The 19,661-nt window shown below is 47.7% G+C and overlaps 1 protein-coding gene across 1 annotated transcript in view; it reads right to left on the minus strand.

The window, feature by feature from the left end:
- Nucleotides 1-19,661, minus strand: part of LOC119381994 (venom metalloproteinase antarease-like TtrivMP_A) — a 116,314-nt gene that overhangs the window by 47,310 nt on the left and 49,343 nt on the right. Inside the window, exons 8-9 of the mRNA XM_037649738.1 lie at nt 6,768-6,913; nt 3,133-3,182 (exon numbers count right to left, since the gene is read on the minus strand). Of these exons, the coding sequence (XP_037505666.1) occupies nt 3,133-3,182; nt 6,768-6,913 (196 nt within the window). The remainder of the gene's footprint in view (nt 1-3,132; nt 3,183-6,767; nt 6,914-19,661) is intronic.

Genomic DNA, 19,661 nt, shown 5'->3' on the forward strand with positions numbered 1-19,661 from the left:
TTGCAAGCACAGATGGAATAGTATCGTTCGCCGAAGGTTCTGGTGGGTCTACGGGATAACGAGACAGGCAGTCGGCGTCCTGATGCAAGCGGCCAAACTTGTAGACGACAGTGTACGTGCACTCTTGAAGTCGCAATGCCCAACGACCAAGGCGACCAGTGGGATCCTTCAGAGAAGACAGCCAGCAGAGGGCGTGGTGATCACTGACAACGGTGAAGGGTCTGCCGTACAGATAAGGGCGAAATTTGCCGACGGCCCAAACAACAGCGAGGCACTCTCTCTCCGTTATTGAATAATTCCGTTCAGCTGCGGAAAGAAGGCGGCTGGCGTATGCAGTAACGCAATCCTGACCACGTTGATTTTGGCCGAGAACAGCGCCGATTCCATGACCACTGGCATCGGTACGTACTTCGGTGGGTGCAGAGTCGTCGAAATGAGCCAACACAGGGGGGCGATGTGAGTAGGTGGACGAGATGAGAAAAAGCCGACGCTTGGGCAGGACCCCACAAGAAGGGGACGTCCTTTTTAAGAAGGCATGTGAGGGGCTGCGCAATTGCTGCACAATCTTTAACAAAGCGGCGAAAATGGGAGCATAGGCCAAAAGACGACCGAACGTCCTTGGAAGAACGTGGAGTGGGGAATTTCGTAAAGGCGCGTATTTTTGCAGGGTCAGGCCGTATACCCGCAGCGTCAACAAGAAGGCCCAGCACGGTGATCTCGCGGCGGCAAAGCGGCATTTCGAAGAGTTGAGCTGAAGACTTGCGGTGCGAAAGACTTGTAAAATAGCCGACAAGCGTTGTAGGTGGCTTGAGAACGCAGGTGAGAAAACGACGACATCGTCGAGGTAGCAGAGGCATGTGGACCATTTGAAACCCCGAAGGAGGGAGTCCATCATGCGCTCAAATGTTGCGGGTGCGTTACACAACCCAAAGGGCATGACTTTAAACTGGTAGAGCCCATCCGGTGTAATAAAGGCCGTCTTCTCCCGATCATTTTCATCGACAGCGATTTGCCAATAGCCCGAGCGAAGGTCTATGGAAGAAAAGTACCGTGCGCCATGAAGAGAATCAAGGGCGTCGTCTATTCGCGGCAAAGGGTAGACGTCTTTCTTGGTGATCTTGTTAAGGTGCCGATAGTCGACGCAGAACCGCCAGGTGTTGTCCTTCTTCTTTACAAGAACCACATGGGACGCCCAAGGACTCGAAGATGGCTCGATGATGTCCTTAGCGAGCATCTTGTCGACTTCCGTTTGAATGACGCCGCGCTCGGTAGCAGAGACACGGTAAGGACGTCGATGAATGGGTCTTGCATCCCCGGTATCAATACAGTGGGTGACTAGAGATGTTTGGCCAAGCTGCGGCGAAGCGAAATCGAAAACGTCGCGGTATGACGCCAACAAAAGGCGTAGTTCCTTGCTTTGGGAAGGGGAAAGGTCCGGGGCAATCATGTCGTTGAGCGGGTCATCAAGTGTTGCGCTAGCAGCAGGGCTTCCTGAAGCCGGTGGTGGAGTATCAATGGCTAGGGCCACAGGATCGTGTGTGTCTAAAGGTGATATAGTGCCCAGCGTGATACCTTCGGGAAGCAACTGTGCGCAACGACCAAAGTTGAGTACAGGTATACATGCTTGGTTCGCAGAAACAGTCACAAGGGAATGAGGCAGAGCTACACGGTGCGTCAGAAGAACGTCCAAAGAAGGGGTAATCATGTAGTCGCCATCACGGACAGGAGGGTCCGGGGTGAATGAGACGTAAGTAGCTGTACCTGGGCGCAAGCGAACCAACTCGACAGCGCATAAGCGTGGTGGCGACGCGACGTTGATGTCAGGCATAGCAGGAAGCTCCAACTGTAAAAGGCCAGAACAGTCGATAAGGGCAGCATGCGTGCTCAGAAAGTCGTGGCCGAGAATGAGGTCGTGGGGGCACTCGTTCAGCACAGCAAAGAGAACTGAGGTCTTGTGGTCATCGAAGCTCACACGCGCAGTACACATTCCAAGAACGCGAGGTGTACCGCCATCGGCTACACGAACAATAGGTGATGAAGCGGGCGTCAGGACCTTGCAAAGACGGCGAGAAAGGTGAGCGCTCATTACGGATATTTGGGCGCCAGTATCAATGGGCGCCGAAACTGGCACAATATAAACAAAAGCTAAATGATACCGAATGAAAAGTACTAGTTGAGCGTGCATAGAAATAAAGCAAACCTATTCCTGATTCACGGAACTTAGGTCGAATCATAATAGTGGTGCGGGGCTTGCGAGAAATAACTGACGTCGCAGCTAGTCACCCTAAAAAGTCTGCTTCTCGCCAAATGCAGCGTCGCTTTCTTGCAATGAAATGTGATGTTTTACTCGACTGCTACATTTCGCTTTTACTATCTTAATTGGTAAACAGAACGTGCCAAATTTAACCCTTACAGAATTGAATGAACATATTTGCACTCTCTGCTAACTACAATATGCTTACTTGAATAAAAATGAAAATATTGCAAGAAAACTATCAACTCCACTTTTTGAAAATAGTCATAGTTGCAATATACCTATATGTAAAAATTCCTGCCCGATTTCACACTATAGTCTATGTTTCGAATACAAATAACTAATATTTAAACACTATTATAACAGAACTAGGCTGCTATTGTAGGTAAACAGTGAGAGTAGGAGTACAATTAAGTTTAATAAAAGATATTTCCTGCAGCCCTCGAACGGCTACCTGATAAGCGTTGTGTAACATATACAAGGTGTGATAAGCTTGAGCTTTTTACTTTTCAGAAACCATAGGGCATTTATAGCACAGCCTCAGAAATTAGCAAGCTGATATGATCAATCATGTCTTGGCATCAGGTAAGAAAAACGGGTGAGAAATACTGCAAGACAAACAATTGTTACACAGCTTGCAATAGTGAGACAGTATTGCCCATATCAAGAAGTAACATTAACCGAATTGTAGGTGTAACGCTGATGGCCTTTTTCAATGTTTAGTGGTTGTGAAAGCTGTTGAACGGTATATTTAAACGGGGTTTGCAATGTAATGAGAGCGAATAAATGATTCTCAGGCAGGCAAAAACTGTTTCTCATTGCGCAAATACGCCTGTGGGAATTCGGGTCACAGCATGACCTGTTAATAATTCACTTACCTCCAACCCAGTGTTTTAATTCTCCATTTTCCCACACAGACATATTCATTCTGCAAGAGAATTAGTACAGTGCATATGAAAATTGCGCAAAAGTAGCATTTCGACGGATTCTTCTCCAAGCCTACGGCGGTGCCTGTTGATGGAGGAAATTTATTGAACAAATATTTGGCGTATTTCTTATCGAAACAGAAGAGCACCTTTACACGACAGTCGTGTTTGCTTTAAACGCGCCAGGAAACGCCCGAACTATAAGCCACAGCCCGTTCCATATGATGTCGTCTTTTTAGGATGTTGCAATTCACGAGCCTAAGCGTAAGGTGTAGGTGATTTTGCTTTTTATAGCAATCAGTTCGCTGCCATCAAACGCCACATGGGCTTACATCATACTCGCATTGAAGAAAGCGGAACTTTTTTATGCGTTGATTTTCTGCGTCATGAATTAACAACCAGTCCAACACTGTAATATTAACGGTTACTTAGGCTTAGAGCTGTTCATGGGCACTTCCAGGAATAACTGACTGAACACACGAATGACTCAATGTGTAGTCAGGGCTTATGAGACCATAGTATCGGCTATTGTGTTCGTGTCATTATTTCGTAAGGAAGAAAACCCCGTGTGCTCTCGTTGTAACGACGCTTATAGATTGATGCATCTTTCTTTCAGCTAGCATAACTGTAGCTAAGCACCCCAGAAGTTTGCCGACATAATCACATTTTCGCAACGGAAGATCGAATTAATAAACTGATAACTCGACGATGCCTTAGTTTTTACCACCTGTCGTAGTGGCCTTTTGTTCAGCTGTGACTTCATCAGCATTTCCCCGGCCTTTCAAAAGTCTTCCGGCCAAAAAAAGCAACAGGGGAGGGGCAAAGCATGTAGGGAAGGGTGTTTCAGCTCCACTAACGCGAAACCTAGGCAGGGGAGAAGCATGAAATATGCGCCGGTGTTTCCCACAGCAAATCACTGATAATGGCAATGAGAGACAGAAGAAAGATTAGACACGGAGACCCGCAGTCCGCTCTCAATTAACGTGCACGGTGCGAATCTTTATTCTTCAACTACGCACAAGAGAAATCTCCCACCGGCACTACATTACAGGTCAAGATCCAGTGGCTATATATAGGGGTGGCCGGTTAACGGTTGTGCAACGCGAGCAGTCGGTTTTTTAAAGACGATAGTCTTTCTTGGGGCACTTAAACGCAGAAATTTTGGTCTGTCCGCCTGTCTGTCTGGCTTTCTGTTTGTCTGTCTGTCACCCGATTCAGCTATCCGGCCAAAGTTTAACCACTTGCTGAACGCCCAGCCATCTTGAACTGGCACCGCCGTTCATACTTGTGATCATTGTCGATCAAACAGCAAATGTTACGCATATCTGAGGCGCGACATCAATACGTAAGTATTAGGTGGTGTGTTTCTTTACAAGAAGATACATAAATACACAATTTCATAGCCCTAGCGTTTCTTAGGCGGCGCAGCAAATGCGGTTGCGCTGAAAATGCGACGCTAGGCACAAAAAAGCCCTCTGCCGACGATATGGTGCTGCCACTGGTTTCCCGACGTATTGCCAGATGGCGTCCATATCTCACGCAGCACCTCGTATATCGTCTTTTGACGACATTTACAGCAAAGCACGCAGATACGCGGTCAAGTTTTTGTAATTAAGAAACTCGCTGCCCGCGTCGGCATTGTCTCGGGCGGGCGAGGGCACGTTCTCGTTTCTTGCGAGGTGGCAGATCAGCGTTCATCGCAGAAAGAGCGTTTCACTAGTGAAAGCGCGCCATTCGCTCTCTCTCGCCACACGGCGAGCGCTGAGGCGGTGGCGCTCTCTCTTGCGCTCAAGCAAATGGACCCTCACGACAGCGGACGACGACGCAAGCCGACACGCCGAGACCCTAATGTGCTTCGCCCCTAATAAACGATTGTTACGTTTTTATGTTGGTATTCGTACTTCACTACACACGACATCCCACAATATGATTATTTTTCGCACCACTCGTGTTCATGCTGCCGACGCTGGAAGCCGACGGTAAATTTTTCGCTTTTGATGAGGAATCTAAGGCTTTCACCTATAAGTATTTTATCTTGTTGCAGCAAAACAAGGAATATCAATAACCAGCCAAAGTTGCCAAAATAATTGTGGAAAAGACCTCTCTTTCTCCTATTCCAGGACACAATCACCGATTTTTCGTACAATTTACCGAGCTCTACAATCGGCGTCAAATGAAACACGATCAGTGCAGCGCGTTTCCCAATTATTAGGAACTGTAGAGTGCGCAGCGTCCTGTCGTCATCATCGACAGGCCCGTACACTTGATTAGACAGCACTGCGCGATCGAAAGCATGAATCTGGCTCACGAGCGGCAAACCGCATGATCGCATCTCTAATCATAAGGGTGCGAACTATACCACGCGCACCATTACTGGCGTTTCATTCAGAGCTGACAACACGTGTAACAACTTTTAATCTGCATCTAACTCGCTCAATATACGCTATAGGTGTCCGCAATAACCCGCTGGTCGATGAAGTTATGAATTCTATTATATCGGCAAACCTTTTGTGTACACAGGTCCACATGACTACAATTGTGATTGGAGTGTGAATTTTCGTTCAACTCAAGTCTGTTTACACAACGCTAACTTTCATTCATCGCGCTTGGCTTCCAAAGCAGCGTAGACTCTTTAATTCGCTCGGCGGGACGTTCCCGCTTTCACGTAAGCTATTTCAACGCCATCCAGAGCAGTGAATCACGCTACGAACTCGGGGGCGTGATCCTGACCGCGATGACTGTAAGTATATCGAAGATACGTTATATGTTAACGCTTCTTAACCTTCTTTAATGCTGGCAGCCATCTAAAGAACTATCATTAGAGGAAAATACAGCTAGTAGTCCAGGAACACCGTGTGACGCGAGCGAACTATTACGGAAATGCTTCGATACTAGCCAGAGCCTAGCAGACGACAAACGCCGAATCCACGTCTTTGCGTCTCCGTAGCGCCGTTCGCAGCGCCACAATCGTTGACGCACGAGGTGAATAATGTGGGCTCTGCAACATACCAAAGCGAACATCTCCGGTACGTTATCTCGATGAGCATCTGACGTCATTTACCGACAACTGTTATTGTGACCCCCGCTGCCATGTGCGCTAACCGACTGAATGGGCACTATGATTATCTTATTTCATCATCAGAAAAATTGCCCGAATGCTGTATTTTGTGCCGCGAGGCCATTTTAATAACAAAAAAGGTCCAACGCCACTACTGCGGCTCTAATAAAGCACGGAAACAGCACAGCTGATTAAGCTGGCACTTCCTGAGGACTGGTCCCTTTCTTTCCGCAGAACTTATTGGTGACTGAGCTTACTGTTCAACAGAACACGTAACACAAAGAAGAGAATCTCTATTTTATGGTAATTTGTGCATCATACGGCAATAAGGCTTCAGCCATGTCGTGTATCTTCTTATTTTTACCTGGCGTTGTTGTATTTGAGCGTTGCTTCGGTGAAACCGTCGTTAAAAGGGTGCATTTGATATTCTAACTATTTATTTGGCTGAGATCTGGGATGACACAAAATCACAGTCTGTTATAAATAAAACCTTTACAAATTAATTGATACGAAGTCGTAGGTTACTCGCCCTGTGAGCAGAAAAATGATATCCGATCTCTGGAAATATACTTGCTGCTTTACGTATTCGTTAAAGTTCTGAATTGTTTTTCCGTAAAGAATATTTCTGTATTGCTGATATCCTTGTACATGTTCCATGTACGGCTCTTCTGCTGCCTGAAACAGAAAGACAACGTAACGAGTATCTGTTTATAAGCAGAAAACATCGTAATACGAGAAGACGAAACAAATACACACAGAACACGGTGCTGGGTTATACAGCACTCTGGTCCATTGCTCTGTATTCATCTTAATAAAAACCACTCATCTCAAGTGCGTAGCCTTATCGAGTGTCTTTGCTTATTGAATGTACAACGCTAACCCCTACAAGTATAGCAATATATGATATTTTTCTTTTTGTTTGATGCGCAAGTAAATATTACGAATTGATTAAAGCTTTCGGGATGACAAGGCAATGTGTGTCCCGGTCAATGATGTTGGTTGAAGTGGCACCATTGTTATTTCAATGTCTATACAATCATAGTACCACACAGACGCGTCGGGTATTTCTCAATCCCACTAGGATAAATTATTTTTTTTTGGAAAGATTAAGCGCAGAACAGACACTGACGAAGCCGAGATACACAGGTCAGGCACTGCATACATCGACTGGCGCAATAATCTTCCGAAGGCGGAAAGCAATGCATCTTACTCGGCAGGTGAAGCCAATATGACGGGCAACATACCTGTTTTCTTGAATAAATACTCTTTGGAAGGTCACATATAAAAGAGCCCTCATAGTACAAAATGTTTTTCACATTGTGAGGTCTATTCCAGGCCTCATAATGTGAAACGCAATGTGCACTGCAAGATGCGCTGCGGAGACGTGCCGCCTTCCGAAACAAAAGAGCGAGATACCCGCCGCACTTGTGCCACCTGCGCAGGGAAAGAGGCGGAGTGCGTACGAATGACGTCCCAACGGCGCTCGCACGGTACAGCAAGCTCCATAGAAGTGACAAAGTGCTCGGTTGATGCACTGCACGCAACTTGAGCATCGGCTCCATGTGGTGTTAAAGTACTGCGCATAAACGGGCGCTGGCTTTCGTTCATAGCAGACTGTTCCACAGAATAGCGCGATGCTCATAGCAATAAGCCAGGCTAGTAGTCTGCCCGTCGCATTTTCGGTGCTGTGTGTGCACCATGCCAAAGTTTCTAGATGTTCTATGGCGTCACCACCGGGCACTGTCGCTTGAAAGAGCGGCATTTTTTTCCCGCGCTCTGAACGCCAAGCAAAAGGCCTTGCGAGCATTTACTGTGGCACCGCAACTACTTCTTTATCGAAGGTGTACGTTAGGATGTGCAAATTTGTGATGAATGGAAACTCAGGAACGTTGGTACGTCATAATAAAGGGTATTTCAGTGAACACTTTCAAAAATGTGGAAAGACAGGTTTTTCGGGAAAAAAAATGAATTCTTTTAACCAGGATGTCGAAACGAAAAGTTTATCGTTTTGGTTTTAGTTTCGTTCCACAGCAAAAAGTTGCGTTCTGTTTATGTTCCGGAACGAAAAAATAATGTTGTATGCAAAACTTGGAGTTTAAGGTAATCATAACATTTGATTTGTGATGTAGTTGCTTGCCCTCCTTTTAAGAAAGTGGGACAGCCGTAAAACACGTTCTTCCCACGTTCTTCAGAGGAGCGGAAGTAACTCCAGAACAAATTGCTACGAACTAGCACAAAAGCGCCAATTAAAAAGTCAAATACGAATATTGTTACGGAGATGAAGGGAAGGAAGACGGTATCGATATTTTGAGCAGGCACAATACTTTGTGTCAAGGGAGTGAGCAGGATCTCAGAAGCAGCACGTCATTGAGTGTACTCTCTGTTGTGCGAGACCGCTGTTCTGATAAAAAGATAGCCAGGTCTGCGCGGAACACGCAGCACAGTCACAGCGAAAGCTGGAAGAGAGGCCTTTCTAGAGCCCGCTGTAGACTTTCTTGAGGCAACTAATACAAGTACACATGCAAGGTACCCACTACGCCATAAATCATCGTAATTTTTCTGAAGTAGCGAAGCAACCACTATGCCCTTTGTCGTCATTCTTCGGAGAATCGTGGTACCCGCTACACAGCTGTAAGGCATTATGTGCACTTTGTGCCGTGGCTGATGACGATGAATAATTATGGCTGAGCCCTTTGCAGTGCGTGGAAAGCCTAAACCACAGACTCTTTTCCACAATGAGCAATGTGTGATGACTGGTTGTTATTTTACTTTTCTGCCACGCTATATTACATATGTTAACACTTTCCTTGCCAGACATGACGCCTGTACAGAGTATTTTTGCGAAGGAGTTACAAGCACAAGCATAGCACTGTGGTGGAAGACTCGACTGCCACGCAGAGGGCGCGGCGTAAAATCACATCCGATCCTAGAAATTTGTTTCTCATATCATATTTTTCTTATTTAATGCAATAGCGGTCACGGACACCGTCGGCGGCGGACAACTACGGCGCCAAAATCAGCTGTTGTGACCTCATAACAGTTTTCGCAGTAACAAACCTCACCGCAGACAATGCCTCGCCACTTTGGCCTGCATGACAGGCGCGCAAAAGTCCACTTTCGTTAATATAAACATCTCTGGCTGCCACTGTTTTCGTTTTTCGCACAATTCCAACATACCTTTGCTTTGTAATTCCTTCCTGAGGTACGCGCTAATGCTGTACCCTGAGATATGCTCACATTGCATGAGCACGTTCCGGATTGCGAAGTTTTCTCGTGAACAGAAAAACGATTGAAAAAATCTCGGTTTCTCTCCGGAAAGAAATTAGATAAAATTTCGGTTACGTTTTCATCCTGGTCAAAAACGTCGTTTTTTTTCGTTTTCGGTTTTCCTCCCTTTTCGACACACTGCTCTTAACCTTTCAGACGCGGCCTATGAAGAAGTGCCTGTGAATACGTCAAAGTTACACAAAATTACTGCAGGACACTCGATATTATGCAAAAAAATATTTTCACAATAAGTTGATTTATGTGTTGTATTGTAATTAAATATATCTTTATTCTGAAGTAATTCACATTCCTTTTTTGCATAAATAGAAAACAATCTGAGTCTAAAATACAGTGCAAATTTGTTTCGGTTATGTTTATTTGGAGGAAAGCTGTTCCTCGCGCAAAGCGGCACGTCGAGCAACTCGTAAAAAATGGTACTGCCTTCAGCAAAATTATCATGAGCAACAGCGAAGTGCAAAATGAAGTTAAATGAAGACACATTTATTGCGCAGGAGGTTCCATTCATCTATCAATGCATCTTGCTCTTTCCTAGTCACTAGACGACACAAATAACAAGAACATGTACTGTGCACAATTTTGTACAAAATGTCTCGGAGGGTTAAGCAGCAAGCTGTCAGGTTCGGCGGACGTCAGCAGTTGTGAGAAACGTGCGAATTACATGGTTTTTTAAAATAAAATTATCTAATGAACTCGTTAATTAGTATTGTCTCGCGGTTATCCTTGTTAGGAATTGCATAAGACAACGGCAGGTTAGTTTACCGAGCAAGGACGGCTTTCGGTGCAGTGAGTGCGTCCTTTTAGCCGTCCTTGTTTCTCGAGTTTTAAAAACGCGCTCATGTTTCCTTTTGAACTACTTGTTTTTTAGGTGAGCAGGTAACAGCGTCATTGCAGTACCACTGATCTCACCTCGTCCATGTTAGGATCAAGGTTTCAACGCCGCAATGTTATTAATTTGAAAATGTGCACGCAAGCGCAACTACATGATTCCGCTGCCGAGAAATTTGACCCTTGTGCTGGCTTATGGCAGCGCGGAAAAGAATGCGGAGCTAGTATCGATATTCTACACTGTCCAACAGCCTCGCCGTCGTGTGCCAGCGCACCGAATATTCATATCGATATTGAATAGATTTATGACCGTTCGATTAGCCCGCGCTGAGAAAAGGAAGCGACCAGCCGGTGAAAAAGGTGCTTTCGACATGATGAGCTGGCATACGTCACTATCGGGCCGGAAGCAAGTGTCAGCAAAATGGCGAGCGCATATGGAGCGACCCCAGCTTCAGTTTGAAGGTCACGTTCAAGATATAGCTACCACCCATATAATGTCTGTCTTCACTAAGTGCTTACCTAGAGCGACATTAAAAAACGGCTTGATTTTAGCAACTGGTGCCCGAGTCAATGCGGCGAAGATCTGGAATTTCCCAACAGAGTGTTTTGGACTGACGAAGTGTAGTAGAGATTCGAATGCCAATTTACACAACGCACATTATTGGTGCAATAAAAACCCCCACTGGATTTGTGAGCATAAGCACCAGATAAGTTCGTCAGTGAAGGTATCGTGTGGCATCTGTAACAACCGTATCGTTTCTTTCGTTATCGACGGGAACCTTACTCTAAAGAAGCACACACAGTGCATTTTAAAGGGCATCGTCTCCGACTTTGCCTCAGAGTTGACACTGGTTGTGCGGAGAAAAAATGTGCTTCCAACTTGACGAAGCCCCGCGACAGACGAAGGCGCGAATACGCGTAGCTGCAATTTGCGATTAGGCGACTATTGCGATTATGCCAATATTTTCTGGACAGACCTGCCACCCTTCAACACACGTACCGCCTTTCAACACGCTATTGGACAACGAGTGCACACCGTGACAAATATTTAGAGATGTATGTCGCCGTGGCACAGAGAGACATAGTCGAAGCATACCACAGCCAAAAAGGAAGGCGAGACAACCTCTCAAAATACGAAAGAGCATGCCTCAAAACGCTCAGAAATACGACAGACATAACGATTATTGCTTATCGTTACACGCTTATCTTCAAGAAGTCAAGCGATAATGCTGAGCCCGGCTGTCTTTCAAGACTACCAGTTAAAGCACAGCAAGAGCAGTCGGCTGGAGTTAATGAGCAGTTCTGCGCCCTGCGTCTTGAATTGCTACCAGTCACCAGCGCTGACATTGCACCTGCTACACGTAGGGCTACGACACTGAGCCAAGTCTGGGAGCGGACTCGGTACGGCTGGCCGTCATCTGCGCCAGATGGGTGATCGAAACCCTATTTTAACAGGAAGAAGAAACTAACGATCCACCAGGGTGGTTTAGTATATGGTATGCGTGTCGTAGCCCTGCAGCGGCAACAAGCCCTCTTGTTGGAAGAGTTACGTGAGGGGCACCCTGGAACCGTAAGAAGGAAAAACGTCACAGGGAGTTATGTGTGATGGCCAATGATCGATGCTGACATCTAAAAACTTGTCAAAAGTTGTCAAGCTTGCAGGAGCAGCGATCGGCGTCCAGCATGGCACCGCTGCATCCATGGTCGTGGCCGGTATTTCCCTCGCGAAGACTTCACTTGGATTTTGTTGGTCCCATGCGCAACAACATATTTTTGGTGGCAGTTCGCGTACACTTAAAATGGCCTGAAGTCTTCGTTATGAATGAAACCGCGGCAGAGAAAACCATTCAGTGCTTGAGAGAATTGTTTCCTCGTTTTGGTGTGCCTGAGGCGGTCGTAACACAAAACTGCCCGCAATTCTAAGCGCTGAATTTCAAGCTCTCCTCAGGCATCTCGGAACAGGGCATGCCACCTGCGCTCCGTATCACCCCAGTACAAACGGTCTAGCAGAGCGTTTTGTGCAGTAATTGAAGTCAGCCATACGAAAATGAGTAGCAGGGGAGCGTCTCGAGACCACGTTACAAGGTTTCCTTTTGCAATACAGAAATACCTGTCATCACGGATCGACGATGCCATAGATTGCCTTTCATCGGCTTCTTACTTCTCGTTTGTCGATTTGTGGTCAGGATACTGGCAGATGCCGATGCACATAGAAGATAAGGAAAAAACGGCAATTCTTACACCAGACGGACTTTTGGAATTTAATGTAATGCTGTACACGCCGTGTAAGGTGCCGGTCACTTTTGAGTGCTTCAAGGACAACATCTCGCGTGGTTTGAAATGGGAACCTAAAACGTTAAATGCCCCTTTAACCCATATATGCCCAGTGTCCTACATATAGGGCGCTTCTTTGATGCACTATAACATCGCTATTTCTTTAGCTGATGATTAGTGCCACCTACAGCACATCAAGCAGGCCTCATTCTCAACGTGTGCAAGCCTAGACATTGCTTGCTTTTCGTGCTACCACGTGCCGACCGTTTCCTTCGGGCAAATGCGTGCTTTGTGTGAAATACGTCATTGAGAGGAAGAAGTCACATGCACTGCCGACCGCCTTCTCCGGGCAATCGCGTGCTTTGTATGAAATACGTCGTGGAGAGGAAGAAGTGCAATGACGATGTGCACGTGAAATGTTTCAAGGCTTACCACATCCGCACATAGCACCCCTAATGCCCAGTGTCCTATATGTATATGACGGCTTGAAGAACAGTGTTGCGTTTACCTGGCAGTAAATAAGGAACTTGTGCTGTCTTTCCAGAGTAGAAGTACACTTTTTGTGAAAAAACATATTTGTTTTGTCATTTTTTCTACGTTGGGGCATATATGATTTAAAATGTCTGATGGAAGTCGCGATATGTTGCACGATTAGCACAGTTCCACTCATGACTGTAGATGTCGACAATGAAAAATTCTTGTGTGTCGAAGAAAGTTCTTCTTTCACTCGCGTTATCGACAAACGTAACCGTGTTGGTAGACACATTCATACAAAGAAAGAAACAACACTTTGGTCCCTGTCAGCTTGTAGTGCCCAACAACGAAACGAAAGCGAATGGATCGCACGTGCACGTGCTGCAGCGTTGTAGAGTATGGCCGCACTAGCTGTGTACCGCATCGACGTCAGTGGAGTAAAACTGCATACTGTATATCGAAGTAAGGGCGATAGGCTCCCTTTTTTTCGAGCTTTTTTTGGTAAAAAGGAACGCGCACACACTGTATTCAAGCTCACATTCCTGATGGAGGCCGGACCCCGGCCGAAATCTTCCTCAACCACGATGCTTCAAGTACATAAGTACATAGGTGTGCGCACTGTGGGGAGCAGGGGGGGGGGGGGACCGGGGTGAACCTTCGGCCCCTGAAGTGGAACCCTGCGCACGCCTATACATACATACATACTGTTAAGACGTTTATTGACGGCGAGATTGACGGCGATGATGCACAACGACAGAGCGCAGACTCGCAGACTCTCACGAGCACGAGTGTGCTCTCCGAGGATAGGCGAAGAGGGTGACCCACTAGGAGGCGCTTGAGAGGACGACCCATTAGAGCGTTCCAATTCTTCTCTACAATTACCCCGGGTACGAAAAGGGAGCCGCCTGGCGACCTAACAGCTGGTCACTATGAGCGGGTCATGGTAGGGCTTGAGGCGCTCCACGTTGACAATGTCGCGCCCTCGACGGCGCATGTCGGAAGATGGTTCAATAGGTTCAATCAGGTAGTTGACCGGGGATGTGCGTTCGACAACACGGTAGGGGCCTTCGTATTTTGGTAGTAGTTTGGAAGAGAGGCCAGGTGCAGTGGTAGGAAGCGAGAGCCATACGAGCGCTCCAGGGAGGAACGTGGGTGCAGAAGTGTTGGTGGCACTGCGAATGCTCTTCTGCCGCTCTTGGTCCTGTGTAGTAAAGGTCCTGGCTAGCTCGCGACACTCCTCAGCAAGTCCGGCTGTGGCATAAATAGGCGCACACTCCGATCGATCCGGCGTGTATGGAAGGATGGTGTCGATTGTGTGCGACGGGTGCCTGCCGTACAATAAGAAAAATGGTGAGAAACCAGTGGTGCTTTGAGGGGCGGTATTGTAGGCGTAGGTGACGAAAGGCAGAATCGAATCCCAATTTGTGTGATCGGCGGCGACGTACATCGATAGCATGTCGCCGAGCGTGCGGTTAAAGCGTTCGGTGAGGCCATTCGTCTGCGGGTGGTAAGCAGTAGTTTTGCGGTGAACAACGTTGCACTCTTTCAGGATGGCTTCGACGACTTCCGACAGGAAGACACGGCCTCGATCGCTGAGCAGCTCCTGGGGTGAACCGTGGCGCAGCATGAACCGGTGGAGCAGGAAGAAGGCTACATTGCGCGCTGTAGCCGCGGGGAGGGCGGCAGTTTCGGCGTATCGCGTAAGGTGGTCTACAGCGACGATGGCCCAGCGGTTACCAGCCGACGTCAGAGGAAGTGGCCCATACAAATCGATGCCAACGCGCCCAAACGGCCGGTCAGGGCAAGGTAAAGGCTGTAGACCTGCTGGTGACTGGCGCGTTGAAGCTTTGCGGCGCTGACAATCGATGCAGGAGCGAGCGAACTTCTGCACGTAGCGGTACATCCCTCGCCAAAAGTACCGTTGGCGAATGCGGTGGTATGTTTTCGATACCCCAGAGTGCGCACACTGCGGATCAGCGTGGAGTTTGCAGGCACCTTGGTGTCGTCTTTGACATGTACCTTGCCCGCAGCCGATGGATTGTCTGCCGGCGTCCAATCAGGGAACGGTGAGAGCTCTATTTCGGCTGGTGCGCAATGAATGACGGCGTCGTGGAGGGAGAGAAAATCCCATCCTAGGATGACGTCGTGAGAGCAGGCTGGCATTATGATCAATTCGACGGCGTACAGAGCATCCTGAATAATGACGCGGGTGGTGCACACCGCTGTAGGGTAAATACTTTGGGCGCTGGCTGTACGGAGGGAGAGACCGGAAAGTGGCGTCATCACTTTTCGCAATAATGGGCTAAGTTTGGCGTCCATGACGGATACGGCGGCTCCAGTGTCGATAAGGGCAGATGCGCGAACACCGTCCACAAACACGTCTATCACGTTCGACGGGCTTCGCTGAGGGCTTTCGCAGTTCGATAGCGTCGCAGCCCTTGCCTCGTGGACTGCGACGACTAGTTTTCCTGGTCACGTGAGACCGGACGTGGCCGCATGGGCGACAGTGAGCGACGTCGTGGAGACGGTGACCGGCGGGTAGATGTTGCGGCGCGGGACGTCGGTGACATAGGCGGCGCTTGGTCATAATAAGGTCGGCTTGATTGGCTGGGGAGGGCTGATGCGACCCGAGGCGGCTCCATGCGATTGCAGTAGCGTGCGACGTGACCGGCGCAACCGCACGCGAAGCAGATGGGGCGGTTGTCGGAAGTGCGCCAGCGGTTCGCGGGTCCCATCCATGTCACAGAACGGGACGGACGAGACGGCTGCTGATATGAGGGCATTGTGGGCAGGAGTCGCGGCCTGGGGACGACGTCGACGTACGTAGGCGGCACAGGCGCGTCGAAGGCCTGGGGTCCGACGACGGCTTCGGCGTAACTTCGCGGTGCAGCCACAGGAATCGCTGGGGGCGGCCTGGCTACAGCTTGCGCGTAGCTTAGTGGCGCATGCACTGGAGGCGGTTGGTGGTATTCAGGAATTACCTCTGCGATTTCCTGCTGAATCGCTCGGCGGAGAGGAGGCAGGAGGGTAATGGGCGGCTGGTCAACACGCTGCGGTGGAGCGAAAGCTAGTAGAGAGATCTGGCGGGCAATTTCCTCACGCACGAAGGACTTGATTTCGGCGAGCAAGATGGAGTGGTCGGAAATGGCCGACAAGCCCGCGAGATCAGCATCGCGTGATGGCGGTCGACGGGTCATCAAGCGCTGCCGGCGCAGCTCCTCGTAACTTTGGCACAGCGTGATGACCTCTGCCACTGTGCGAGGGTTTTTGGCCAGCAGCATGGTGAAGGCATCGTCGTCGATGCCTTTCATAACATTCCTGATTCTCTCAGACTCCGGCATGCTCGCGTCGGCTTTTTTGCACAAGTCAAGGATGTCTCCAATGTAGCTCGTGAACGATTCACCGGCCTGCTGTGCCCGTTCACGCAACCGCTGTTCGGCTTGCAGCTTACGGACGGCAGGGCGGCCAAACACGTCGACGATGGCGGTCTTGAAATCGGACCACATCGGGAAATCGGATGCATGGTTGTTGTACCACATGCCTGCCACACCCGCGAGGTAGAAAACCAAGTTGCTCAGCTTGCCTGCTTGCCCATTTATTTGGGACACTCACCCGTTCGTAAATCGTGAGCCAGTCCTCCACGTCGGTGCCATCCGCGCCGGTGAAGACAGGAGGGTCACGGATGCGGGGGACACCGGGACAAGCGGTCGGAGCAGGAGGCGGCGTTTGCTGAGCGGCGTCTTGCGGCATGGTAGATGGCACGGTACGGGATCGAAGCTCCAGGGGCATCGAATGGAGACCGAAGTTGTGGTGACGGTACAGCACTCTCCACCACTTTGTTAAGACGTTTATTGACGGCAAGATTGACGGCCACGATGCACAACGACAGAGCGCGGACTCTCACGAGCACGAGCACGAGGGGCGTGCTCTCCGAGGATAGGCGAAGAGAGTGACCCACTAGGAGGCGCTTGAGAGGACGACCCATTAGAGCGTTCCAATGCTTCTCTACAATACATACACACATGCATACATACATACATACATACATACATACATACATACATACATACATACATACACACATACATAATATAGTTAAAAATTGATGTACCGAAACCACATTTTACCAATGTCTCGATGTAACGAAGAAAGTTCCATTCGTCGGTAGGTACGCATAAAGTGCGCTGTGGTCACCAACTCGGATTAACGAAGCTTTCATGGCACTGGACTCGATTTAACAAAGCTTTTCGCGAAGGGCGCGAAAATGCAGTGATTTCTTCCTAATTTTTACTCAAAGGGCTTTTCTTCGGACGTGCGCTGTAACGCTATCGCGTTGAAACATCCAGCCACCCGTCTCGATAATGATTTTATTTTGACAAGGCTACACGCCGCAGTCAATAGGCCTTTCACATAAAATCGTTGGGCGGTAGTGGTTTATTGTCTGTGCAAATATTCCCACAGGAACGCGGTGGTTTCTTTGTTTCTTTCGTTATTTAATATTGGTCGATTCCACGAAAGATAAAAAAACGGTGTATATTTGATGTTTCCGATTTGCCTGATAATTTTGTACGTTGTGCACATATGACTGCACAGCGCGAAATCGCACTTCGTTTTGAAATAAAAATTTTTTTCAACACAGGAAAATTCTGCAAGAGTCCCCGGTTGACGACGGCCATTTTACGAAGAGTGCGTTTTCGTAAATTCGCAGCCATGCTGGCAGCTACTGAAGTTATATATTACAAATATCTTTCTTTTTAGCGGAAATAAAAGTAAAGCGCAAATTGCTCTGATCATTTCATGGAATTCCGAGCAAATTATGTATTTTTAAAAATTCGCGAAAAACGCTGCGTTTTTAAAAATCAGTGAAATTTGGGACGCTATGGCTACTTCTGTGAACATCTTAGCTTGTTCATCACTGCACTATGAACAGGCCTTTATGTGAATAATGAACCTCTGCATTTGCATTGCTCTAATAATTTTCAAAGTAGTAAATTTTCGTGCTCGAACTACCAAAAAGACAAAAGTGCTCCTCGACTCAAAAATCTATAATAAAAAAACCCCAATCTCAATTTTGTTCAAAGTCCCCCAAAATGCTCTCAAAGAACTGCAGAATGTTACATCATTTTAATTAGAACAAAAGCAGAAAATGTCAGACATTGTGTTTCCAGAGAGTGGTGGCTACTGCGTAAAGAACATCTCTAGTAACAAGAAAATACAGTAACACGTCTTTTTTCTTCTCTGAGCTTCGCCAAACAACAGTAATGATCTATTGTCGGAAAGGCTGGACTAACAACTGACTTTAATTCGATGAAGATGCGAACAACAAACCGATATGAGCATGCGCAGCAACAACCGCGAATCACTGAAAGGCAACCTATCACCTATCACTGTCAAGAAACCAGACCTCCTTGTCATTCAAAAACACAGATGGCGCACTCACACACTGATCAGGACCAAGTTTGTGAATCTGAAACGCTTCAATAATTTCACGTTCTTTCTGTGTTTTAGCCCTCCCAGTCACCGAAACGTTGCTGAATAGAGGGCGCAACCGCACACTTCGCAGTGAATCGGTATATTTCCACCCGTGCCCGTAGGAAGTAAATTTGCGTGCTCGCGCATTCTGTCGTTCACACACTTACCCGATTGCCCAATATATTATTTGCACATGTCAGGGGAATAATGTAGACAATGCATGTATCACACCTGCTGAATCTGTTGACATGCGCCGTATTACACCTGGACCTACTATCCCCATGCCGCGCAACGCGCTTACATATGCTCGCCAAAATGCAGGGCGCAGAAAACACGAGCTTGACGGTGTTTCTCACGCCCACTTTATTAGGATTGTGCGATACGCCATGTGTGTATGGCATAACACTACTTGGTTCTTCTCTTCACATTCCTTACGCTGCCTAGAAAGCTGTTTCTTTTTCATGTGCAGAGATTCCGCTACAGCATCAATCATAACCTGAGAGTAGCCTGCATTTACCGGCCTCTCAACCTGCTGATGAAACTCGGCTTGCAGAGAATCAACGCATAGAACACTATGGAATGCAAACCACATGTAACGCGTGGATTATTCCCGAGCATAGCTAAAAAGGTTAAAGTTGATTCCGATATGCAGTTTCTGCAATAGCACAACTGATGGGTAACCTACACACAAGATATCAAACTTCTTGGTGTACTGCACTCCAGTAATCTATCCGGTTAGCTGCGAGTAGTGTTCACTTAATTCGTCGCAACAATCAAAGAGGGGGACAGATACGAAGTCACAGCACTGGACTCCAAGGTGGCCTTAAACGACTTTTTGCGCATTGTTGCGAGTAGTGGAAAACCACTTTGATCATTCCACTCAGCACATTCAAAACTGATGGAGAGGGCATTTTGAAAATTTTCCTTATTAACGATCTTCACAACACATGACCCCATTCAGTGCAACGCAATTTTCTTGCACTGGTCGCGTGCTTGTTAAGCATACGTTACCTGAAGTATTCCGTTTGTTGTAGCAGAAAAGTTCCTCAATTGGATCAAGCATGATGGACAATTTCACCATCTCGGGGCC

The sequence above is a fragment of the Rhipicephalus sanguineus genome, chromosome 2 (genome assembly GCF_013339695.2).
Source record: "Rhipicephalus sanguineus isolate Rsan-2018 chromosome 2, BIME_Rsan_1.4, whole genome shotgun sequence".
Lineage (NCBI taxonomy): Eukaryota > Metazoa > Arthropoda > Arachnida > Ixodida > Ixodidae > Rhipicephalus > Rhipicephalus sanguineus.